Source organism: Agelaius phoeniceus, chromosome 8 (assembly GCF_051311805.1).
Source record: "Agelaius phoeniceus isolate bAgePho1 chromosome 8, bAgePho1.hap1, whole genome shotgun sequence".
NCBI lineage: Eukaryota > Metazoa > Chordata > Aves > Passeriformes > Icteridae > Agelaius > Agelaius phoeniceus.
The window spans coordinates 26,339,122-26,365,588 of NC_135272.1; the positions used below are offsets into that span (position 1 = coordinate 26,339,122).

Genomic DNA, 26,467 nt, shown 5'->3' on the forward strand with positions numbered 1-26,467 from the left:
GCTTTCATAGGAGCACTCCCACCTGTCACTGTTCAAGTGGAGCCCATGAGTCTCACTTAGTGGGCCTTTTAAAAGGAATTTGGAAGTCATGCCATATTGCCAAGAAAAAACACTAAATCTTTGATTGTGGGTTAACATATTCAAATAAATAATTCAAAGAAAAGAATAGCATTAATAAAATATGGCTTTAAAAAAGAATATATCCACAAAAGACTACTACTGGCTTGGAGAAGAGAGATTCTATTCCATCTAAAATGGGAGAGCAGAGTTACTTCCAGTTTACAGTGAGAAAAGCAGGAGGATACAGGAAGAGTAGGGGAATTACCTGATCTGCTTACTGTGTAACCCTACTTGTGAAGGTAAGAAAGGATCACCTGGCCAGGAGTGCAGCTTGCAAAGCTTTATCTCAAACACTGCAGGGAGGAGCTGAGCAGATGGGCTCAGCCCTTGGGTGCTGCACCCCTGTGCAGCACAGCTGGCTGCTCTCCTGCAGCACAGCTGTTTGCTTTCTTAGGCTGTGCTAACTGGGAAGCACAGGCAAGGCCCAGGTGATTTACTCACAGGCAGTTTTCTTTTCACAAAGTAAGTTATCTGCACTGGACACAAGGATCTGTATCTGCACTGGACACAGGATTTGTATTTGTTTAATGATTTCTGTTTCTGTAATAGAAAGAGCAGTGAAGAAGCACAGAGAGAGAGACGGAGAATATCAGGGCTACTGAATATGATGGAACCAAGTCTTCTGCAGTTCTATGTTTCCAGGCAGTGGTTAAATAAATTCAAGACTTTTGCAGAGCCAGGACCAATTTCAAATAATGACTTTCTCTGTATGCATGGAGGTGAGACTGTAACTGTGAATCATTTAAGAATAATTTGTCACCTTCTAGCTATAACAGTGGTGTATACTTGTTTTAATTAAAGGAATTTGACTATACTAACTTCATATTATAACTTCTTTGGTAAATTATAACTTGTAAGTAAATTCTTTCTTATTTTAGTAGCTGACTAAGTAGAAATTATACTGTGTGAAGTTGTCCTATTTTTTTCTTATCTCTGCACATTTGGTTTTGTTTATAAACTTTCTTGATTCTTAAAGACGAACAGTTCCTCTTGTCTGCTTGCTTCTTAAAAATGTGTATTCACATTTTAAAAAATCCTGTCACTATATCATCATCCTTAATACTTTCATCTGCAAATTGAAATTATTTTCTCGGCTTGGGGCTATAAGCAGTGAGAAGATTTGAAAGGTGCTTTGGAAGAAATTGATCTGATGCAGAGTATCCAGTGCATAGTAGTGTGAAAATCAAGAAGTAATTCTGTGTATTTTGTATAGGAGCATAAAAATTTTACCTTGTGCTATATGTTAAAAAAAATAAGAGCATTGCAGTAAGCAGAACACATTTGTGGAAATAACCCATATTTGAGTGCTAACAATCCAAGAAATCATTACTATGTAGTACCTATTTTCTAATAAAAATACAATTGCAATAGATTGGAAGATGGAGGTGCTGCCCCTGTTGCTGAGCCAAAATTTTAACAGAGGATGATTGTGTCCCTGTAGTCACCTGCAGGGTACCTGTGAGCCCTTTGGCTTTCCCTCTGCCGGGCTGCAGCAGATGACTCTTGATGTACAAGTGCCCAAGTACTTGATTTTCTCTGTTCCCAAGAATTCCTGCATAGTCCACTGCTGTTTACCATGTGCTTCAACTCAACACTGCTAATTCTGCAAGCCCCTCCAAATCTGCCTTCCTCAAAATTTATCTGCTCTCAAGTATTCATGCTGTTTGAAGTAGTTCCAAAAGGTCTCCAGCAAATAAGTGAATTTTGAGTAGACAGTTTGTTAGTGTTTACATGCATAATCAAGATATTTAATCATCCTGACATTTTAACTGTATACCTTAAGAAGCTTTTTGAACTCATTATGTAAAATGGATTCTAGCCCTTTAACTTTAGCCATTCATATAGTTAGTTTGCTTCTGCTTTTTATAAGCTTTTCAGCCTCATAAAGGACTAAAATCAGTGGTGTCTCTAAATACAGTAATAGATTATGCCTAGGTAAAACTTATTTGATATAATTTCTCTGAATTCATTGAAACATTCTGTTTTTTATTTATTTATGAACGTGTAATCCACAAGTGGTTTTTTATTGTCTGGGGGGTTTATTTGTTTTTGTTCCTTCTGCAGGTGTTCCTCCACACAAAGCTAACTTCATAGAGGACCTCGTTGTAATGCTACCTCAGAATATATGGGATAATCTGTATAGCAGGTAAGTTTGGAGCTGTAATTGGGAAAAATCCAGTGATAGTTTGAGAGCCAAGCAGCAGCATCAGATTTAGAATTAGTGGCTCAGGAAAAAGACAGCCCTCTGGGCACCCAGCTGAGTGAAGGGGCTGCAAACAGCCAATTTATATCATTTCCTTATGCAAAGTAAAAGACTGCATAGAGTAGTAAGTTACTGGGTTAGTACTTCAATGTTAAAGCAATAAACATGTATGGTATGTATGAAATAACACAAAGTAGGTCAGCAAAAGTACCCTTGGCAGAGGTTTTTTGAAAGAGCTCTCTGTATCAGCTTCCTGTTCTCTTGTTGGCTGGAGACAGCTTTTCTTTTAAGTTGGCTTTGAATCCATAGCCTCAGCTGCCAGTACTGCTTCAAAATAACTTATATCTGAGTGTTCTGTGTTACTGCCCCACACTTTAATGTCAGTCAGGTTTGAGTGCTTGCTTACAAAGCAGGAATTCTTACAAGCTATGCCTTATTCTAAAGTAAGAAAAAGCTGCAGAAGAGCTTTGCTGATGGCGTTCAACACTCTGTATTCCACTTGCATTAAATATTTTTAGCTGTTAATTTCCTGCCACCTGAACGATATATCTAAGGATTTGGGGAGTTTTTTATTGATGTTTTAAAGTTTTGGTGCACATAAGTAAAAAATAAAAACAATGGTATTTGCAGTTTATTTCCCTTTTCCTAGATGTACTGGATTTTTCTTCCATTATCCATTTTCTGTATGTAAAAATAGCCTTCTCAGGAGGAGTGCCCCTGCAGACTTCCATGGATAAAATTTCACACGAGAAAAACCTGAGGGAAGGGTCAAGAATAACCTATTAAGAGCAAGACTATAAATAAGTTTAGAGGCTGGGGTCAGGGAGGTAGCAAAGCTAATGAAGTCTGCAGTGGGATGGAGGAACATGTTTAAGACAGAACTGGCTGGAATTTCCATAGGTTGTTTCTTAGAATAGGATTAGAATCTTCTTTGGTAAAATCACACCTGGTGTATATAGAACAATACTTGCTCACTGACATGTTTAACCATAGCAGCTCCTTCTGAAGTCTGTGATGCAGCTGAGTTTGAGATGGTTTGTACTGGCATGAGGCAGTCAGAACTTGCAAGATGGTCTTAGGATGGAGAACAGAATATTACTAAGAAAATAAACTATGGCTTTTTGGCATCACTGTGACTGGCATGTGTCAGCCTTCTGTTCATACTGACATTTGCCACGTCTGCAGGTGCATGATCTTTTTACATGATGTTTTCCACAAGGCTGATTGTTTGGGGTTTTTTACTTTTACTGCAGATACGGAGGAGGACCAGCTGTTAACCATCTGTATGTTTGTCACACCTGCCAAATAGAGTCTGAAAGAATTGAAAAAAGAAGGAAAAATGAATTGGAAATGTTTATACGGGTAAAACAGTACACACTTATCCATTCTGCTACTGGCCAACACCTGACATTCATGACTACACCCAAGGGATTACTAGAATTGCACAAGGGATTCCTGTAACAAATGGACTTTATTAAATATCTCTATACCTATATACCACCCCACCTCTCTTAATGGCAGCAGTAGTGTTCTTGTGAAATCCCAGATAACTCTTATGTGAAAATGTACTTAGAGAAAATTATTAATGTATTTCTTAAATTGCTTTTTTATAGTATGGAAACAGCCATGTAAGCAGTTACACTGCCAGTCCTCTGTTCTGTGCAGCCTGATACGGTTTAAGTGCAATAATACTGTGCCAAGAAAAATTTAATGAAAATCATTAGTTCTAATTTTAAAGAAAAGGCATTAGAAATATAAAGAAATGTAAGTGATTCAGTGTGAGGTAAATATGTTAGTATTGTAATAGATCTGTAAAATTAATATCAAGGAGCTAGTATATTTTCCCTGGTTAGAGGTTTATGTGCTTGAGTCTGAATAGTAAAATAACTAGAGGTAATGATTTTGATGTTCTTAAACCAAAATGTGTTTTGAAGTTTTCAGTGAAAATAAGTGCAGAGATACTGGAGTTCCATTTCTGCTATCTCAACTCATGAAAGGAAGAAAAATAGAACTGACTCTGTTTTTTCAGTTCTGTTTGTCCTTTCATCACACTTCAGAGATTGTCATATTTTCCACGTTTTTCTAAAATTTTTAGGAATTTTCATTACTCTGTATTATCATGGGATAGAAATTATTATTCATGACATTGAGTCAACCCCATTTGCTTTAGCAGTGTCTTCCCAGTAAAAGCAATGATTATATGTGCACTGTTGTGCCAGTATTGTTACTGGTTAGTACACAGAAAATTCCATTGTTCTCTATAAAGATGGCTTTAGGGAATGATTGCAACACTTACTCTATATGAAACCTTAAGAAGTTGTGTTGATGCTTTAGGTTTATGACTTCAAAGGGGAAGTGTAGCTGTGTTATTACAGAGCTAAAAAGATAATGGTTTGAAGGTTTAAGTGACTTTTTGCTTGTTTCTTCATAATGTTGTAAAAAGATCTGTAAGTCATGAAAAGTCCCAGTGTGTTAGTTCACTGTGCCTTGCTTGGAATTGTAGTGCACCTGCTCAGAATACTTGAGGAGAAAGAAACACAGATGAAGATACAGTTCATCACACAAAGAGCTTTCCATAAAATTATGGAAGAAAATTTTCAAAGCACTTTCATTTTACAAAAATAAGATCTCTGCTTTTTTTGCTACTTGAAAGTTCTTAGTGTTTGATGAGTAAGCACTTGTGCTTGAGAAGAACTTGTTGCTGTTTTTAGGAAATAAAAGTAATTTCTCAACTAAACAGTAAATCAGCTTTTAATATGAAGGCTACCACTGCTTCAGAATCTCATTTCACCTGTTCACTAGGTATTTACTTTTTTTATGGTCAGTGATTCTTTAAAATGTTCTGTTACAGTGTAATGGTATGGTGTTAGTACAGCTCAAAGAATTCAGTATTTTAAAGAAATGAAAGGGCAGAAAACCAGGTTTTTTTTTTTCTCCCTGTAGCTTAATAGAGCATTCCAAGAAGAAGAATCTCCATCAACGTTTTACTGCATCAGCATGCACTGGTTCAGAGAATGGGAAGGCTTTGTAAAGGGTAAAGACAGTGGTAAGTTGTGCTCCATTTCAAAATATAGGTAATCTTCTGTCATATTGTTTGTTTCTGCTTTGGTACAAAACTGTAGGAAGGGCAGATAGCAAAGGCAAAGAAAGCTCTTAAATATCTAAGACACAGGTTTTATAGGTTACAATACATCCAGGTTACAGAACATAGTAAATAATTTACAGCAATGAGATAATGGGGTGGTGTTGGGAGGAATGTTGCTTCTTTGCTGTTAGTGGCAGCAGGAAAATTGGATCTAAGCACAGGAGGGAATGGATTTTGTTGTGCAAACTGATAGATGATGCTGCAGCTTCTGGAGGAAAGGTGACCTTGTCAAATGTAAACTCAGATAGCTCAGTAACAACTGTACTGATGTCAGTTTAGCTGACTTAGATGCCTCCAAAGTTTTAAAATGGAAACTGATAAATTGTTCTACAATCTTATCAGAGTCTGCTCTGGGACAGCTTTGGTAAGGGAAAGAATTAGGATTAATTTGTGTTTTATGTTGCTTGAAGACTTAACTGTAATCAGGAATGCTTTGGAAAACTTGCTCTTAATTAAAAAGGAGATTAGCTTTTAACAACTTAGAATGTACTGTTAAACAGTAGAAGAACAAGCAGTAAACAAATGATCTGTTTTTCCTTTCCTTTGCAAATAGAACCTCCAACCTGCTCTTTATTTTCAGCTCTCCCAATTTTAATAATTTTTCTATTGCACTAGATCCTCCTGGCCCCATTGATAATGCTAAGATTGCAGTAACAAAATGTGGCAATGCTGTGCTAAAACAAGGTAGGTGTCCAATATTGCTGCAGCTTTATGCATTTGCTGGAAGTTTGGGAAATTTATGATTTTTAAAAATTTATTTATTGTTACAATAAAATGAATGGCAGTTTCTAATTAAACTGTGTTGTGCCCATTTTTGGGTAATCCTTTTATTCTTAAAATGAATTACTATATGCAGTAGACTAATCCAAGTGCAGTTGAGAATGTAGGAGGTGTTTCAAGAGTAACTTGAAAATGGAGAAAGTGTGCTTTAGCTTTGTACCACTTGGTTTGATGGGGGTTTTCTTAACAAAACTGGGAGACTGTTCTATATCTGTAAGTAGTTATGTGAATCTTGAAACCTAACTTGAATAGAAAAACATCTCACAGAGAGAAAAACCACTGTACATAAAGTCTGTTGCTCATTTTTCTGCAAGTCATTTGATACTGTACATTGCATGTTAGAGAAGTTTTTGCAAATATACAGATTTCTTCATTATTCTTCAGAGTTAAATGCTCAATGTCATTTATTTGGAATTCATAGCTACAGAGGAAAACATTCTTATATGACCTGCTTTAGGAAGTCTTTAGACTTTCTAGGAAGCTTTAAATTCATTGCAGCTCAGCCTAAAAGAAGAATCTGCATCAATAAGATTAACGTTTCTTTAACTTGATTTTTTCCCAATTTTGCTTAATGCCTCAGCATACACTAGATATACCAATAAACCTACCATAAACCTCACCAACTGTAGAATGTCTAGAGTTTATTTTAAAAACAATGAGTTTTGGCACTCATGAGTTTTTTAGTGCATTTTAATGATTTAATTAATGGAATGAATTTGAAATTTAATTAAAATTGAAGCAAATTAGCCAATTGTTGGTTTACTTTCAGCTACATTGGTACAAATTAGAGCTTGGTAGAAATAAAGATGAATAGGATGTAGAAAATCTTTCTCATAACTTGTAAGGGGTGGGAATGCCCCTAAGTAGGGTCCAGTACTACACATTTCTGTGCTTCAGTGCCTGAGTTCACTGTGCCTGTTCAGTTTAACCTGACTGGCTGCAATCTGGATGAGTGAGGGAAGATCTACTCTGTTGAGAGCCTAAAGGTAAAAGAGTAGAAGTGAGGCATAACATGATTAGTACTGGCATGGGATCTGCATGATGACTTTTAGAGGAAGCTTTGCACAGTTGAGTTTGTGTAGCTAAACAAACATGCAGCTCTTTGTACCCTTCCCCTTTAGAAACTCTAAACATATAAAGCACCACTGCAGCAGGTGATGAGGACAGGGAAGTACAGGAGGTAGGAGGAGAAGTTTGTAGTGCTGACTTCCTTTTTTTAAAGTATGAGGGTGCTGAGACAAGGCTTAACAAGATAAATTAATAATGTCTAATAAGGCTGTCAGGGAAAACTTGCTGTCAAGTAGGGTTTTGATTTGCTAAAAGAAGAGAAGGCTTATTCTGGTAGAACAGAAATGGGACCTCTCTGTGGGTTAATGTGAGAAAATCACTCAATATCAGACAGATCTTGTATTAAAACCTAGAGGGGAGATGTGCTGATGCATCTTGTCTTTGCCACTGGAAAAAGTTGTGGACAATCAGAAATGCTTGTTGGATGCTGGCTTGAGACGGGAGACAGCACGGAATCATAAGCAAAGACTTTAATCAGTGAATGAAATCAGGCTGACCCATCAGTGCTACAGGAATATTGCTGGAGCTCTTATTATCCTAACAATAGTCCTCTGTCTCTGGGAATTTCACTGTGCTCATCATACTTTTATTCTTTACTATCAATTCAATATAATTTCTCTGATGAAGCAAGAATCTTGAGTCCTTGAACTTTATGTGATTGATGTCCTTATAATAATATGAGTCATTGTTTCCTGAGTCCCAAGATTTACTGGCTGTGAGCTTGATCAGTAGATATTAAATAAGATGTTTATCATAGAATTTTCATGTGTTTTCTGCAATTACTGCATAATTTAGAGCAGATAGTTGTAAGAATCAAGAAGTATGAAACTAACACAAAGGCAATTTGGTTTGGCAGCTGGTGCAAGATTAAGCAAAAATAAAGGATATGGTGTTAAATGTGGATCTGAATGCTTACAGTTTTAAATTTTAATCTGGATTCTTTTTTCTTTTTGTATCTGTTCCGGACTTAAATCATTAAAGATTTAAATAGTAATTAAATTTTAAAATTTTTTCAGGCGCAGATTCTGGACAAATATCAGAAGAAACATGGAATTTTCTTCAGTCAATATATGGTGGAGGTCCAGAGATTATACTCAGACCACCTGTTCCTCCAGTAGAGCCTGATATATTGCAAACAGAAGAGAAGATTGAATTAGAAACTCATGGTCTGTAGCTATTGAGGAAAAGATGAACTTGTAAGGAATCCAGCTTCCTTACAAAATGCCCAAAACACATTCCTAAAAGTTTTATTCTCTTATGTCTGTTGGAGGCACAGCTCACTGGGCATTACATTAACTACAGAATAGTAAGTTGAAATATGTATTGCAATTTGTTTAAATAGCGACTGTTTCTCTGTTTTGGAAGGCATGTGGTTTGTACATTTTGGAATGTTTGGTCCATGGGAAAAATGTAATTTCTGAATTTTTTGCTAAAACTCAAGATTCTATTATATCCTTAGACTTGAAAAACAGGGACAAATTTTAGAGATGTTCAGTAACCCTTCTGATTCCTGATTGGGCTTCTGATATCTACAAACTTTTGCCTGGCTTAATTGTACAGTCTTGACAAGCCTAGGTATGTGAGGAGTATATTTTAAATGGACTGTAATCAAACATAAAGAAAAAGGATTTTCATTTCCTAAATGCTCAGGAAAAATTGTCTTTTACTTTGCACTGTAAGTATATGAAATGGGTAGTATATAACATCCAAATACTTACTGTATTTGAGTGGCTCAAACATTAGGGTAGACTGAATAATGGTTTAGTCAGCAAATGTCATAACTTATTACTGCTAAATTTTACATCTTATTATAGTCTTCTGTAACTCTATAAACCTGGCTAGTGTCTTTAATAGTATATGTGGCAAAAAGATTTAGTCTTCTCTAGGGTAACATTTGAGAGCATGAAGTGTGAAATGTAAAATTATTATGGATATGAGTGATATAAATTTCAGAAAATTAAATTGTCTGGTCTCTTGAATTACATTCGTAAGCATTTCTATTTGGAGGATTTTATTGTATTGTTAAGAATTTTCATTGGCATGATGACCTTTAATGTCAGAAGCTGGATAAAATGTATATATTGCAAAACTTTATTGAATAATTCATATTGGAATGCAGAATGACACTTGCTCATGTTTTTGCCTGATATTGTTACCAAATAAGCAGCATTATTCAAGACTGGATCAATAAAAAAACCAAAATTAACTGTGGAATAGGCGGGGGGAGCTTTCCTAGATGTTTTTCATTTATTATATAAATACAAAAACCTTTGAAGTAATGCTGTGGTACTGCTCTCACACCCATACAATTGTACTTTTTGACCATTTTAAGTTTAGACAATGATGTTGACAGTTCTAGTTCCAAAGTAAGAAAATCCTGACATAACATTCCTCTGAATAATTTTATATGTAGTTTAAAAACATACTGGTTTGTAGGACTTCATGCTATTCTAGTTCAAAAGCCATCTATAACAGCCTAGAGAGAATATCCTCTAACAGTAAGTATTTGTAAATGTGATTTGATGTTAGTAGATAAAGCAACCTGAAGCTAATACCACATTACCCCTGTAATGTATCAAGTGCTTACTGCTGACTTGTGTTACTGATTAGGTAAAGTTAACTTGCTTATGGACAGTCATTAGTAATTTACTGATGCTGGCCTGTGAGCTACTGTTTGACTGTCTGATTTCAAGTCTATTTAAAGTCTTTTTTTTCTTTTTTCTTTTATTTTTTTGGCTAAAGTTTTCTAGTTTTCTTTGATTTAAGGTTCTTTAACATACTAAAGATGAAGAACAATGAATAGAAGAATTTTTCTTACACAACGTTCTAAATTGGAAACTCGAACTATTTCCTTGGTTAAAGCACAGTACAGCAATCAAGTTTACAAATTTATTCAGTGTTTTCATTAATAGTCTGGATGGTAGAACATACTGGCCTTGTAAAATTTGTAAGGGAAAAATGGATTGAGTATTAGGGGCATCAGCTTGTCAGGGAATGAAGCAGTTCTGTGCTGAGTATTCTGAGTATTACTGCAGATCATACTATGACTTAAAACCCAGTGATACCAAAACAAAACCTGTTCTGGGTAATAGTAACAAAAGCATCAGATGTGAGGCACAGGAGGTAATTATTCTGCTCTACTTGGTGCTGTGCTTGTTGTGAGATCTCATCTGTACTGTTCCCAATTTTGAATGCTATATGATGATAAATACAAGTTGAGATTATTTAAGGGAAAAGCAACAAGACTCAGTGTTGAAAAAGAAGTCGTTTTCTCCCTTAAAAGAATGCTGAAAATGCAAGACTTCCAATGTGTAAATAATTGCTGGATAATACTGAACAATTTCTTTTCTGAGATAAGCCAAGATATTTGCCTCGGCTGTAGCAGTGGGGACGTCTGCTGGGTTTAGGAAGCTGATTTCAGGAATCTGGGAGTCTTCTAGTCAGTCTTTGCTTCTGGGTGTCTGATCCATAGTCCAATATAATCTGTGATGCATACAGATCAGTAAGGAGACACTTTACAGCAGCAGAGTTTGTGAAATGCCTTTGTCACTGTGGAAAAAGGCATCTTCACACTGGAACTCTGTCATACTTAGAAAAAACCAAACCCCTGCGTTTGCAGAGATAAATAGATGTGTTTTAAGACAGTTCCAAAGGGATGACTGTCTTGCTTTCAGCCCTTTGAGAGCTCTGCAAGGGGTATTATGTCACAGAAATGGAAGTAGTCTTTTAAAGGAAGGCAGTGTGGGAGAACTCCAGATGGATGGCTTGTGTACGCTGGAGGGAAGGCAATAATTTAGAGAATAGGTAAAGGAGAGGCCTTTACTGGGAAAAGCTGTCATGATTTGTAGCAAAGAAAGAATGCATCTCAGGAAGGGCCTGTGGAAATTATTTTTTTCCATAAGCCTTCCACCAGACTATTTGGATTCTTTGTTCATTTGTTTCAAGTTGAGGAAACACAGCAATGTGTTTGTGTGCCAGAGAAACTGTCACTTCAAGAAGGGAAAAATCCAATGGACTCCTTGTTGTAGGCCTGGAAATCTAGATATGAACTGTTAAAAGCCTGCAGTTCAGTCTGGTAACTTGAATTCTCTCTTCTGGGGAAAACTCTGGAGGGTGTCAGGGACTGAGCAGCTCAAAGCTTGATTTCTCTAAATTTCTGAAGGTTTTTTGCAAGCAATATAACTAATTGTTCATCTGAAAACCTAACATCGAGGAGACTGCTTCAGATACTGTGTAATGTAGCTGAACAGTGTAATTGGAGGGAAAAAGCATAGCAGAAGAGCTCAATTACTCAGTAGTAAAATAAGGCAGTTTTGTAATGTGTTCCAAAGGTGAGAGCTAAGTAGTCTGGCTGCTGAATGATTAAACTGAGGAGTCCAGAAAGGTGTTTCTGCAGGTATCATCCAAGTTGGTCCTGTGTATAGGGATACACATATACTTATGTCTATTAATATAATTATATTATACATACATATATGAAAGACACATCTGTGTATATAAATATGTATATAAAAATGCACATCATCTACTTTTCCAGTATCTTAATTGAACTATGGCTAGAGTCACTACAATAATTCTTTTGGTGTGTAGCTGGAATAGTGGCCTCAAGTAGCTACATTTGGTGAAGGTTGTTGGGTTGACACTCAGTTTACTGCTGTAGTGGGTGTCAGCCTTCCCATCAGTAATGGCTTGTTTCAAGAGAAGATAAAAAAGCATAAAATGTTAGAAATGTGTTTGGCTATATGATAATGTTGATGATGAGGTTTTCATTTGTGAAGCAAAAGTTCGATATACCCACAGTTCAATAGTCCTGAATTTTTCTTATGAAATCTAATGTAATTTGATATGCTGTGCTAATGCATTATTTACGAATTCTTCTTCTCAGATTCAGAACTTACAGTGACTGGGTTTTTCCAGCACTATAGATCCTACTTTTCCTAAAGCAGAAGGCATTTATTTGTAATGATGCTGCTAACATTTGACTTTTTTTTAGTACCCCATTACTCATAAGTTCATTTGGAAAAGCAAGCCTGGGATTTGTAAATTTTACTGAAAAACTTAGATATTATGTGCTTAAAAGGGACCAAGTGCTTTCTTCATATTTGCCATACAACTGTTTTATACTGAACTAAAAAAACTCTATTTTGTTTATTCCTTTTCAATTCCCTATATACATCTGGCTTAGTGCAGTCTAAGCAGTTTTCTCACTGAAAACCTTTCAGTCTTCATTTTGCCCAGGAAATGAGTAAAACAACTAGGCTTTCTCATTCTTCCTAACAGATGGCTTTTCTGGCTTCCCTCTATCCTTAAGCCATCCAGAGCTGACAGTTAATAGCAGGAAGCAAAATAAGACTTCTGGGTTTCTGAAGTGTCACAGAGAAAGACAAATCACTTTTAGTGTTAATTCACAGAAATTAATCTGGTTACAAACAAACTTGGTTTATATTAGCCTTCGGAATCTTAGGAGATTAGAAAATAGCCTTGTTCAGTAAAATTTTAGATGTGCTATTCTCACTAAAAATGAAAAGTGTAACTTGTTTTCTTGAATATGTTCTATTGTATATATATTACATGTATATATCTGTTTAAAACATATTACTTGTCTTAGGGTAAGCTTCAGGCTAGCTTTAGGCCATTCAACAAGGTGACAAGTCTGCTTCTCCATAGAAACCAGTGAACACTGCCACAGCAAGATAAAATATGCTTATGCATCTCATGTTACACGTTTGCTTACAATGGCAGACTCGTGGTTTTTGCAGAAAGTTGGAATTATTTATTCTATCTCAAAATGTTTCCCTCTTCTGTGTGTCAGTTCAGACATGCAGCTAGAAAAAGAAAGTCCATTTGTGAGAAACACATCACTGAAGTGTCCAGTAGGTTTTCTGCACCTGGACTGATAGTGGTACAACATGCAAAGTCACTCGATGGCAAGTTTCCCACATAGGTTGCACATGGGTGTATGTGTGGGCTTTAAAAAAATGCAGTAGGGACTTGATCACTGAAATAGGATGTTTATAATATGAATAAGCAAGTAAATTCATTCTCTGTTCTGACTTGTTCAAGATCGAGTTGATTAGCTAAAACTTCAAGCTCTGATTGTTGAATGGACATGTAAAAATACAGCTGACACTTGACTGGCTGATTTATATACAAGTATAAAATGAACCATCAGTAAAAAAGTAAAGCTGGCATAATAGGAATACACTGGTTTTTTATGCAGTTTTGAGATGCCTTTATGCAATGGTAGTGAATCTTAAAGCACTTTTCTTCCTAGTCATTGGGAGCATGGGAGGTACAAAAGTAAAGGAGTCATCATCCACAAAATATTTTTGTAACACAAATCAAGTTGAGAAGATTTCATTTCCAGATATGTTCCTCCTTCCTCACTTGGAGATCACAAACAATTTATTATACATAAAATATTTTAGTAAGATCTGGTTTTGGAATAACTTAGCACATGAGAAAGTAAATCTAAAAGTACTTGGTTGAGAAGAATAAAGAGGGCAGAAGAGAGGAGGCATTTGATTCATAGGTGTAGGAAAAAGGCTTAGAATAAATTGTCAGCTGCCAGAAATGAAAAATAACAATATTTGTTTCATATCTCACAGGACACAGCCAAGAGCTTTTCATGTTCATTGTTCATGAATAGTTTTGCTCAGAAATTGATATTTTTCTAGGTGACTAATTTTTTTCTGTCTGGTGTGTTTAATGTTAAACATGCTAAACATGTTAAACATTATAAAAAAAGATGTCCTGGTTACCATGGGGATACACTGCTTTTTTTCTCCCCCACCTCCCCTGGGTGTCTGTTAAAATGCCAAACCCAAATGAACATGCAGCACTTGCTCACACTGTGAATGCATGTTTGTTTCCACCACTGCACACTGTGTCTCTTTAGCACCAGACGTAAGGTTACTCTGAGATTTTCAGTTATAACAAAAGAAATGCACTCATGCATGCCAAAGTGCTAATGAACTGGCAGCTATTAATTCACTTAGACAGTATTTTCAATTAAGTGTTTCATGTAGTATCAAGGTTTACAATTTAACTGTAGAAGCAAGAAATAAAACATGTATTAGCTATGAACTCTGAGTGCCCTGTCTTCTGAATGAATTTTTAGTAAGGGAAATACGCTCTCTTTTACCTCGTTTGCTTATAGTATAATTAATTTGCTGTCCAACCAAGCAGGGTAGTGGAGATAATCTGTCTTTTGAACTTGATCAGTAGGAATCTGAGCTTCATATGTGACCTTACCTTTGCACACTCAAGAGCAGAGACTGGTCTTCCTAAGCTCTTTCTGTAGATGTTGGAAAAGGTTCAGGTAATAGAGGTAGTCTCTGTGCTTCTGCTCTGCTTTTAAGTTAAATCTGAAAAGGGTCTGCTATCATTCTGGATTTGAGCCCTGAACTGGAATCTCTTCTTAAACTGTCGGTGGTGCTGGTGTTCACGCCTATGTGATGGCAATTTGTTTGAAATTTTATTTAAATCTTTCACATCCTGTGTGAGAGGGCCCAATTCACAAGCTTGTCACTTTTCTGTTTGGAGGAGATGGGCCTAAAGGCTAGACAGAAGTGTGCCAGGTCTATTTATTTATTTATTTTATTTAGACACCTCTATCTTACTTGAAGACTGTTAATTTAGGTTTTTCTGACATTGAACATTCTACATACTGTTTAGAGTAACAACAGAGCCCTTTATTGTGTTGTAAGACCTGAAGGAATATTAAGGTAGTCAAAACAGTAACAGGCATATCCTGTGACCTGATGCACCTTCATGTAGGTTATGCATAATTCAAAACATTAATGCAGAGCCACTATTACCTGAGAGTGCTCCCAAACATGTAACAAAGGGATGTTTCTGTAGGAGAGAGGAAAGATAAAAGGGATTGTTTGGACAGGAGTTGATAATATCTGTAAGGACTAAAACTCCCTGACAAAACTCACTCCAAGCCTGTGTTGATGAGGATGCTCCAGGGAGGTAAATGGAGATGATTCGGGCTTCAGGGTTTTAGTAGCCTTAGGCAAAACCACTGTGCCTATGCAGGTCCAGCTCACCCTTTCATCCTGTTTAGTCAAAACTTCCCTAATTCACACAGGTAAAATGTCCCAGAACATGGAACTCTCTGGATTGTTGTTTTCTTGAAGCATGAGTCAAATTTCAGACACCACAATAACAACACACTCGGAGAAACTGCAGTAAAGCAAATTTAAAAAGATACAGTTGGTTGACAAAGGTAGCAATATTTCTATTTTGAAATATAAAAACCCACTCTTGAGTAGTAAAAACTAAGAAGAGTAATACATTCTGAAAAACAAAGATCTTCCTTTTGGCAGCTGTTATGTTTATTGGGTTGCAATCTAGAATGTTGTTTTTAATAATGCACTACAATCTTGCTGTCTTTTCATATCGACCTGACATTGAAGCCTCTACTGAAATTAGAAAAAGCCATTTAAATGGGAATACCTCATATGTGAGGGGTATTTATGCATAGTACTCAATAGTCTAATTAATTCAATTATTAAAAACAAGTATCAGATTACTTCACTGCAGCTTCTTAGACCAATTTGAATTAGATTGTCTCTACTTTAAGTACACAGACAGAAAATGTGAATAATAACTTCCAAAATTCAATTAACTTTTGTGATTGGTAACTTGCTTTTTCAGCATGGACTATGACTAATTTCAGTAACTAAAGTAAAATCTGCAATAATCTGTGTGGGTTGCAAGACTCCTGAATTGTCTAATGTACTTACCCTTTATCAGTGACTGGAGATAGTTCTCTTTAATGAAGAGCTGAAATTTTATTTCCCCCTACCTTGTTGCTACCCCCCCCCCCCCCCCAAAAAAAAAGACATAAAACCATAAAACCTAGGCATTCCACACTTAAATACATCAGTAGAGTATGTCTTCAGGCAGAATAGTTCTTAAAGGTTAGACACAAAACAGAATTGTTTCTCTAAAGGATTTTGCTTCGGGTAAAACCAGTGGAAACATTTCACTTAGGGCAATCTAGCCTTTCTCATATTTATTCTTTATATATGGTAGCTTTAATGGGGAAAAAAATCAGAATGTGGAGGTCTCCAGGGAATAGAGCAGGCAGAACTGAGCAAAACAGAGGACCTATAACAATACATGACATGATTGTGTAAGGATGTGTCATGTTTTCAAGCAGAAAATGGTTTTAACTCTTGTTAATTCTTTTTGTTTCCTTTTGTCTCAACAAAAACTATCCTTCAATAACTTTATCTTCTGTAACTATCTACAAGAATGCAAGTACTTTTTCTTCTCTTTCTCCAAAGTGCCACCCATAAAGTACCTACAGACAAAATTATTGAGGTGATGAAATAATTAAGACAGAGGTTGTGCTGAGCCAGCTCTCATCCAGTCCAGGATGCTTTATTAGGTTTGGGCCATGGAAGTTGACCCAACAGAACCTAATCTGGCTTTAGGAAAATTCTCACTGTCCAAGGCTTGAGTCAGATGAAATAAGCCTCTGGAGCTGAATTGAGCCATAATCTCCCTTGTCCTGCATGCCCTCTTGAAGAGCCAGTGTAGATCCAGAGCTGTAGCCAAGGACATAAGCCCCGTTGAACCAGAGCTGGGGCAGGAACCAGTAATAGCTTGTTAATGCTCTTTGGAGGGCATGGGGGAAAGAGCAGAGCAGCTGTCAGAACTAACCTAGATGTCCTTAGGCTCAGCTTCTCAATTGTGCTGAGTTCCAATGAGTGAGTTTCATTAATCTTTTGTCAGGAAAAAGAAATCACATATTATCTGCTCTAATAATAGGAGAAGCAATTAAGCAATTTCATGGATTGAGATGGGTGGGAACAGTGATGTTGCTGCTGAAAGCAGGAGCTGTGTCACAGCTTCATCAAAGCTGGAACTTGTAATGTTGGCAGTTCTCCATGCACAAACGTGAGCTGAGGCATCCCACAAACATGGAGGGATATAAAGCTTCTGCTCTTGTAGAAAATGCTGCTTTGGGAGGGGTCTGATCTACTAATTTATAGCTTGTCCCATTGTAACTTGATGAAAAGTTGTCATTAACGCTGTTATCCCCTGATGAGAATAGGGGGTGGTTTTGTTGTGGTTTGGGTTTTGTGGTTTGGGATTTTTTTTCCACTACCAACATTGATGAAGCCTGAGAATTTATTATTGCCTTATAAATGAGTAATATGTAAGGGTGCCCATAATTAATACAGCCACCAGCTACTGGTAAAAGATAGATGCTGTAGCACAGAGGAAGCTGCAGCCACAAGAACTGGAGATGTGACATAGTTTGGGTAGAGTAAATGAGGAACAAGGGACACCAACTGGAAGTGAAAATGTGTTGAAGAAAGCAGCGTGGTGCTGCTAGGCAGGAGTATATTCCTTTACACTTAGGAATTATTTCAGAGCTGCTGTGTAGGGAAGGGGCTGCAGGATAGCACGAGTGGGTGAAAAAGATTTTGAACTGTGGGGACATCCGAGTAGATGTAGAGCCTCAGGCAGTTTCAAACAAAGCAGGTTTCTCCAGGTTTTAATGTAAATTCTTTTGGGTGGAGGTGTTAGTGAACCTGATCTCAGGCATTATTACACATGGGCTGCTTTATCTTCTTTGCATGTTGCTAATTTTCCTCTGGAAGGTTAACAGAGCCAAACTACACAGTAGGTACACAATGGCTGGATTAGATCCAGGGAAAAGCAGGGAGGGTGCAGAGGTGGGGCAAGAGCCTGAGGAGTATCCCTTTCATTAGCAGGAACCATGACCTCAAACATCCACCATTAGCAGGTTAACAGGTCTTTGTTAACCTTCCATCACTAGGCATTGCTGCTTCTTAGGCAAGATGGCAGAACCTAATATTTAAGTGTGAATTGAAGGCAAATCCTGGTGTAGGGTGTGGTTACAGTATAGTCGGACTGGTTTAATCCTATTGCCAGAAAGTTACTGGTGCCAAAGGATTGCCTGGTTCCTCGCCTCTACTGGCAGCACTCCCTCCCCCATCTCTCATGCTGGCTCTTGTCAGCCCTGTGGTGTGAGTTTAATTTCTAGATGAAAACGAACACACCAGAAACAGGAACAGCTTCTTGGTTTAGGAAATCCAGCTGATTTACCGTGTGTGTAGATGAGCAGCAGAGTGGGCAGTAGGAAAGACTGTGGGGCAGGGATGGAGGAAGTGCTGCCTCCGGTGTCAGCAGCCCCTGGAGTCGGTCAGGTCTGTTGCTCAACTGCATCTTTGCAGCGCCACGGGAATCTGAAAAAAACCCCACCATCAAAACACCCAATCGATTTTGCTGAGAAGCAGCTGAGCAGAAGCCTCAGTTCTCCTGTGGAAGCGCTAAGGCTTGTCTGCAATGCAATAATATCCTCAGCCATTGCAGCTGTTCAGCTAAGTGAGCATATTTCTAAATGGATGGCAAGGCAGAGAGCTTTAGTGCACGCAGGTGCTCCTGCAGTAATGAGAACACCGCTCCTGCTCGGGCACACGCACAACAGGGCTGCAGGAGAGCGGCACTGAATACAGAGAAAAATTCCCTCTCTCTCTCTCTCTCTCTCGTGGGATTTCTGTTGGTTTGAATTTGATCACAGAAGACTTCCAAGTCAGCAAGACGTAGGGAAAAGTGAGAACTGCTTGGGAGGGTGCTGAGGTTTTTCTGCAGACTCTGAAGGAAGGAATGTGTCTGTATGACTAGACTTGCAATTTGGATAATTAGGATTTTATTAAATGTGCTTTCTTTAGAAAAGTATCACTTGAATACAGTCACTAGCTACCTTTAAAAGCAACTGAAAATATTCTGCAATAGTTAACTCTGTTACAGACAACTGTTTTACCTAAGGATTTTCCAGCAATCTAGAAATGTTAATTATTATTAAGAGAAAGGTTTTTTAAATTTCATTAGCATTTAACAGAAAACGTGAGTCTCTGTGTTTCTTGTCTACACAAAACTCTTCCAAATGCATTTTAACTGTGGTGTTTCAGGAAAAAAGCAATGAGAAGTTCAAGAATAGTCAGAGACAGACAGTAGTTTTGTTGTCTCTGTAGGAGTACAGGTAAATGATGTATTAGAACAGGCTGTGGGCGGAAGGTAGTAGTAATTCTTGGTGATCGCACACCGGTGGGCTAAGAACCAAGCAGCACTACAGGAAGAAATTTGAAAGCACAATCGATTAATATTTAGTCATAACCCTGAGGACAGGAGTACCCCACGGAGCATTTTCTTGCGGCACAGCTTGAGCTCAGTCGGGACACCGTGGTGGAAATTATTCTGGAGCTGCGAACCGAGCAGCCCCGCTTTGGGGGCACGAAGCTGGCACTGGGGGCAGGATCGCCTCCAGCCAGCCGAGCTCTGCCCCCGAGCCGCGCTCCGCGTCCCGGCAGCCCTGGAGCGTTCCCGCGCTGCCGGCGGCTGTGCCGGAGCCGCCCGCCGTCCCGCTGCCGCCGCCCGCGCGGGCGGAGCTGTCCCCGTCCCTCGGGGCGCCCCGGCGCACAGACAGACAGACAGACAGAGAGACTGACACCTGCCCGGCCGCGCTGCGCTCCCGGCCCGCGCCGCCGCCGCGCTCCGCCGGCAGGGGGAGCTGCAGGGAGCGGGTCCCGCCGCAGCGCGGGGGGGAGGGGAAGGAAGCGGAAGGAGCCGCCGCCGCGCTGAGGGGAGCAGGCGCTGTGCGGAGCCGCCGCCTGGTGCGGGCGGCACGGAGGGAGCGAGCGGGGCTGCGCGGCCCGGCCGCGCCGAGGAGCGGGCGCCAGGTGAGGGCCCGGCCCGGCCCCGGGGAAAGGGGCGGGGGGGGGCCCCGGGCGGCGGCGAGTACGGAACCCGCGCGGGGAGGGGGAAGGAGGAGGAGGGAGCGAGCGGGGGAAGCCCCCACGTGACCAGCGCGTGCGGGGAGGAGGTGGCGGCTCGCGCGCCCCGTTCGAATCAGCTGGCCCGCGGTGGCGCCTCCTGCGCGTGCGCGGCGGCCCCGCCTCCCCCCCGGCTTTACGTGTGCGCGCGCCCGGCGCGGCGGCCCCGGGGCACGTGCGCGGCGCCGCGGCCGCCATGTTGTGTCTGAGCCGCGCGCGGGCACGGTGCGCGCGCGGGCCGGGCCGCGGGAGGCGGGGGCAGGGGCGGGCGGGGAAGGAAGGCAGGCGGGAAGTCTCGCGAGGTCGCGCGGCTCCCGCGGGAGCGGGCCGGGTGCGGGATGGCGGCGGCGCTGGGCGCGCTGGGTAATGGTACCGGGCCGGGGGCGGGACCGGGACCCGCCGCCCCTCCCGCCGCGGAACGGGCTCTCGGGAGCGGGCGGGGCGCGCGCCCCAGGGAGCGCCACTGGCTCCGCGCCGCCGCCTCCTCCCCCCCGCCCCGGCCCTGCCCCGCCTCACCTCACATCACCCCGTGCCTGCCCCGCGGCCGCCCCCTCCTTTCCTCCCCCGCCTCGGGCTCTCCCCGTCCCGCCGCTTCCCCCGCGCTGCTCCGTCCCCGCGGCCCGCCAGCCGCGGGTGCCCACAGAGCGCCTCGGGTCGTGCCCCCGCCGTGCCACCCCCGCACCGCCTGTCCCCGAGCTCCCCGCGCTGCCCCGGCCGTGCCCTCTCCTGGCTGCCGGCCCCAGTTCACAGCCGGGGCTCCTGGGTCCTTCCTCGGCCACCCCGCAGCCCCGGGCCCCCGGCAGTGTCCCGCTGTGTCGGCCTGCCCCGCGCCCCTGCCCCGCGCCCCTGCCCCGCAGCCCCTGCCCCGCGCCCCTGCCCCGCGCCCCTGCCCGGGCTGTGCCCCGCTCCCGGCCGGGGTTCTGCTGGGCAGCCCAAGCGGTGCCTGCCCCGCAGGGACAGGGGCGCTGATGGTTGAGGATGCAGAGCTCCGAAAGAGAGCTCTTGAACGTCCCAAGTCTGCTCTAGATGGAGGCTTTGATATATGTCCTGTTTCAGCACAAACTTGTAACATGCAGTTCTGTTTTCTCTTCTATTTAGAAAAATTATTCCAGTCGTATCCAAGTGTCCCAGCTCAGCAATATTCCCTTTGTCTCCTAATCCTGATCTCTTTTAAGGGAGAGCATATGGTTCTTCTTCTTCCTTATGGTGTTTTGTATTCTGTCCTTGTTTTTATCCAGTAACATTGGCAGGTTTTGTAGTCTTGGAGTATTTTGCTAATCTGGTTCTAGGCTATCACATAACAGAGACTAAATTTTTTTAAAGGATATGTTTTTGAGGCTTTGATGCTCCAAATTTTATTTTGTAAATATGCTTCCAGTTATTAAAAAAGCTAGTAGTTCTTCCATGGTTGTACATATATTTGCATGTTTTCCATTGATATTATCATTATACTGTACTAATCACTGCATAGCAATTGTTTACTGAGGCTTTTAAGTGAAGCTCTACGTGTACCCTGTATTTTACATTAAATACTGACTTGTGCAACCTCTTAAGAACATGCTTTTTGGGTGTATTTCTAACCTGTGATTGGATACTAGCTTCCCATGCTAGCTGCTCCAAGGACTGGTCATCTAGTAGGGACTGGTAGGTTTGGGATTAGGAAAATGGGATTCTTTACATAAGCAAGTGTAACTTCTGAGAAAAGAAGTTGACAAAGTGCTGTTGTAGTTTGTTTTCAAGTATCTTCAATCTTACTGTACTGTCTTTTGCATTAATAGTAGTAATACTTGCTTAATCAGAAGTGGAAAAAAGTGTAAGGGAAAAAAACGTGGTGTGTGTTAAACAGCAGGGGAGAAAAATGCATTCTTTAAAGAGTATGTTGGAAAAATGTTCAAAAAAACAACTATCAGGTGAAAATTGTCACTCAAGTGAAGAAACTTCCCATTACCTTAGAAGGGCTTACAGTTAAGTCAGTTTGATGTGTGTGTGACTTCTAGCAAGTCATTAAGAACCTAAACAACTTTGCTTTCAGGCTTTTTCCAGCACTGTCATGTTTATTCCACAGAAAAATTCTGTGCTTTGAATTTACAGGCTTGAATTTAAAGGCTTTTTGTGAGGAGTGTTATGCTGTGCAACTGTGTGTGTCAGTAAGGAGCAGCAGTGAATGACCTTACATTGAAATACTGCTGATCATTTCTGTTTCTGGTGTTTAGTCTATCATAGGTAGTTGTTGCAATTCTCAGTTGTACCACTGTTAAGTGAAATGATATTTCCTTTGCCTTGCATACTCCAAGTGTATAATTGCTAAGTGAGAGGCTGTATTAAATAGCTTAATTATTGAGGTATTTAGTGATGGAGCTCAATCGTGTGTCTTGTCTCATCATTTTGAACTGTTCTGGAAAAAGAGAAATAGCAAATGGGATTCTTTGCCTTGATGTTATTATGGATTTAATGTGCAAAAATAACTAGATCTTTATTTCACAGAATTTGGGAATGTGTCCTAATAAGGGCTTTTGTTGTACAGCTGAACAGCATGTGACTGCTCTGATGTTTATCAGTGTTTCTAACATACTTGTGTAGTGAGATTACATAGTGAGATATGCTGTCCTTAGTCTCCTACAGAATGAAGGCTTTACACTCACAGTATTTTCAGGAGATTGAAGTTATTGTGGGGTTTTTTTGGTTGGTTGCTTGGGTTTTTTGGTCCATTTGTCTGTGACTGGTTCTTCAGATCATTCTAGGTACTTAGGTTGACTTCTGATCAATAATAGTTGTGTGGTTGATACAAAGTGGAAAGACTTATACTCTGCTCTTTTCTGATAAGGGAAATAAGAAATTCTTAACATTTCTAAAAGTACTGGGGAAGCTGGAACAGAAGTCTTTGCAGTCTGCCCTGCTTCCAGTTGTGCTTTTATTTCTTGTTTTGTTTTGGGTTTTTTTCTTCTTTTAAATTATCTTTCACATTTCCCAACCCCTCTTTAAGATGTCTAGGACTAATCTATTGAGGTTTGCTTTGTTTTGGTTTTTCCAAAGTCTTGGAATTGTGTGGGAACTAATGATATAGGTCTCTCTGGTCATAAGGAACCAAATTTGCAAGAGAGAATTTATTCATCAAGTATTTGGCACTTGCATCCATATATAGAGCTTGCACTCGCAGTTCTAGAAATGCAGTACTGTAGGACCTATTGTTCCCTTTCTCTCAGGTTGGTTTAAAACAAATTGTATTATTCCAGACAGATATTTGTAGACCTTGTCCTTAAAAACCTTGAAGAAGAAAAATTCTGCCACTTCTGTAGGCGTGAGTGAAGTTGCAGAACTGAGAAACTTTCTCACTTCTGTAGTGAGGCTTTTTTTTTTTTAAGTTTCCAAATTAAGTGTTCTTTGCTGTCAGTCATGCTGCTGCTGATGAGAATTTGGTCCTGGTAAACTTTACTCTAACACTTAAGGGTATATGGGTATATTGTTCCAGTTTTAAGAACACTGTAAATATAGTTTGTGGTTGACAAACTGCTGTGGTTGTAAAAGAACCATCATGGTAGTTGCAGTTTTCTGAAAACCTTCCTTCTGTTTGAGTAACTCTAAGAGACACTTCAGAAGTGCAGAACTGAACATTAAATGGTGTGTTCTTATTGGACACTTGTGTTTCAAACAAAAAGACCTTTAAAAAGATTCCCTTATGGAGTGCAGCTTTGTAATCAAAATACTTAGGGTTTGTAGGTTGATTTATATGGTTTGTGTTCAAAATTGGAGTATTAGTTAACAGTTTGCATTTAATTACTTTCCCTCATACAGGCAATTGGTTGTATCATCTGTCCAAAAGCTTAGTAGCTTAACTTACAGTAACTGTTCTTTAGAGTTACTTCAGTGTTTTGATGCTAATAATGAATTCAGTTAAACACAGATAAACATAAAGCTCAGTGAGTCCAGTCCCCTGCCCTTGGAATATATTGGGATCATTCCCTCTGGTGGCAGAGCTCCTCCTTGTGTTGCTTGTTTCAGCAGCTCCATCACTCACCCCATGGTAAAGTTTTGCCTAATACTGAATTTCAGTATTTTTGCTTTGCATACAGCTGACTGCTTTGTCTCTTGTTGCTTCAGAAAAGAGTTGATTCTCCTTGTAGCAGTGGTTTTGATTGCTATTAGCTGCTCTCCAGTTTTTCTGGTCTTTTGAACCTCATCACAGGACAAAGGAATATGAATGTGGGCAAGATAGACAATTTGATTGTCCAAGATTTTAAAGATGTTGCTAGTAGTTCAGATTTAAGTACAGTATTTAAACACAAGTATTTGGTTTTTTGGGGGGTGCATATGTGCTGACCAAGTATCAGTAAGAAGTGTAAAAGCTCATCTTTATATCTTAGTAGCAGAGAAGTGGGATTTTAATAGTATCTTGTCATGAGAAGTAGCTGATTTTTTTTGCCTCGGAAGGATGATTGATTTTGTTTAAAACACTTAAGTTAGAAAATTTGAAAGTCAGAGAGGAAGGGGGTGTTCCTGAGAGTTTACCTGTTGGTACATAAATTATATCATCCTGCTTTTTACTGATATTTTAGTTTTATTAGCATATATATATGTCCATGAGAGCTGAATTTTTCAGAGCTAGTGGTGCGGGGTTTTTTGTGTGAATTGAAGAATCTCTAGCTTAGGAGGAAAAACAGGGAGCCCAAATTGCAAATTGGAGAAGCTGTGCAACTGGGTTACTGTGCCACACAGAAATGAATTAAAGAGGGAGGAGAGTGACAGAGCCTCCTGTGTATGTTTGTGTTTGAAACATACTCTGCTTGCACAGTGGTGTTGAAGTTAGGAATGTTATCTCCACAGCCAAGGAATCTGAAGCACCAAAGATAGATACTGTCAGAGGAGTTCTGCCATGCTGCTTAATTGCTTATTAAATAAATGTTCTAAGAACATTGGAGATTGAAGGCATGGGTGTGTCTTTTGCAGTTGTATTTTATGAATTTACTCCTGGTGATTTTTTTGGTTTGTGGCCTGGGTGATAGAACAAAGCAGATTTACTAATTGCCTGGGCAGGACAAATCTGGGAGTGACTGTAAGCATTAGTGTAAAATAGTCTTGGAAAACTGGATCAATGACCTGAACTGTATAGCATGCAGTTCAGTAAACAGAAACACAAAACAGTACCTCTGGGTAGAAATAGTCAATTCAAATATGAGAAACACTTGGCTGGGCAACAGTTGTGTAAATAAGCAGCTGTATCACAAAATGAACACAGTGGAGTCGTGACAATTCTGTGAAAGCCAGGATCTCACTGGGATTCATGAACAGGATTGTTGCATGTGAGGGGGAAGTTGCTCTGCAGCCTCAGTGGAACGCCCCAGATAATGCAGTGTCTCTGTTCTTGTTACTCTGCTTCCAACAGATTTGGACCAGCTGAGAGTATTTAGAGAAGAGTTGCAATAATGACCTTTGAGAAAGGACTGAAAGAATTGTACTTGTTTAGTCTTGAGCAGAGGTGGGGAGACATAATAATAGGCTTCAAATGTGGTAACAAAGTTTGCAGCAGAGAATAATGTAATAAACTGTTCTCTCTAGGTGGGAGAAGAAATAATAGTCCTGAGGAGCATTAGAAGAGATCTTGATGTCAGGGAAAATTTTCCAGCTTCAGGAAAGATTATCTATCCAGGACAGATAATCACAGGGTTATGTATCTGAGGGAAGTAATGGGATATCTGTTGCTGAAAGTGCTCTAGAAAAGGTTAAATAACCTCCTTTTAGAGGGGATTGAAGTTTAGTTTTCTGTCCTTGGCATAGGAGATAAGATGACTTTTTAGCATTAGATCTCTGGTCATTTTTAGATTTTTGTAATATTGCTGGCCATGATTTAAAAGAGTAAAACAACAAAACAACATGGTGAAGAAAAAAATTAGTGATGTAACAGTTGCAAGATTTAGTAAAAAACCCTCTATCAAATATATTCATTAAAGGTTTTTTATAAAGTATTTATTAAAGCCGTCTGTAATGTAATATTGAAGGTAACTTTAATAGAGCTTTCATTGTAGATTTAGTATCTTTGACTTGCCTTTAGGTGGTTTTAGTGATCCAAAAGAAAGCAAGTGAGCTAGAATCAAAGTCTTTCAGAAGACTTTATTCAAGAGAAGCAAAGCTCAGAAGATAAATTCTAATGAGCCAGGGAGTCAGGTGCATTCCAGGCTCTGAAACAGAGCACACCATGCAGCTTCACCTCTCTGTAAAATCGAGATGACAGTAAATATCTGAGACATGGATGTTGGGGGTTAATCACCACTGATCGAGTCTTAAGGTTCCTGAAGGGTTTGTTATATAAATATATTGTTATTTAAAATCAGTTTA

The 26,467-nt window shown here is 39.8% G+C and overlaps 2 protein-coding genes across 7 annotated transcripts in view; both read left to right on the forward strand.

Annotated features, from left to right (window-relative positions):
- Positions 1-9,530, forward strand: part of USP33 (ubiquitin specific peptidase 33) — a 35,309-nt gene extending 25,779 nt beyond the window's left edge. For all 4 annotated transcript variants that reach the window (XM_077182375.1, XM_077182376.1, XM_077182373.1 and 1 more), the window contains 6 exons: positions 670-839; positions 2,185-2,266; positions 3,577-3,685; positions 5,267-5,369; positions 6,084-6,152; positions 8,333-9,530. In XM_077182375.1, coding sequence (XP_077038490.1) covers positions 670-839; positions 2,185-2,266; positions 3,577-3,685; positions 5,267-5,369; positions 6,084-6,152; positions 8,333-8,490 — 691 coding nt within the window. In that variant the 3' untranslated portion in view covers positions 8,491-9,530. The remainder of the gene's footprint in view (positions 1-669; positions 840-2,184; positions 2,267-3,576; positions 3,686-5,266; positions 5,370-6,083; positions 6,153-8,332) is intronic.
- A 10,376-nt stretch (positions 9,531-19,906) lies between these two features.
- ZZZ3 (zinc finger ZZ-type containing 3) overlaps positions 19,907-26,467 on the forward strand; it is a 56,640-nt gene continuing 50,079 nt past the window's right edge. For 2 of the 3 annotated variants that reach the window (XM_054638093.2, XM_077182378.1), the window contains exon 1: positions 19,907-20,044. The gene's annotated coding sequence lies outside the window, so the exon portion shown is untranslated. Of the gene's footprint in view, positions 20,045-20,411; positions 20,501-26,467 lie in introns of those variants that run through there. The other variant, XM_077182377.1, reaches the window with a different exon arrangement.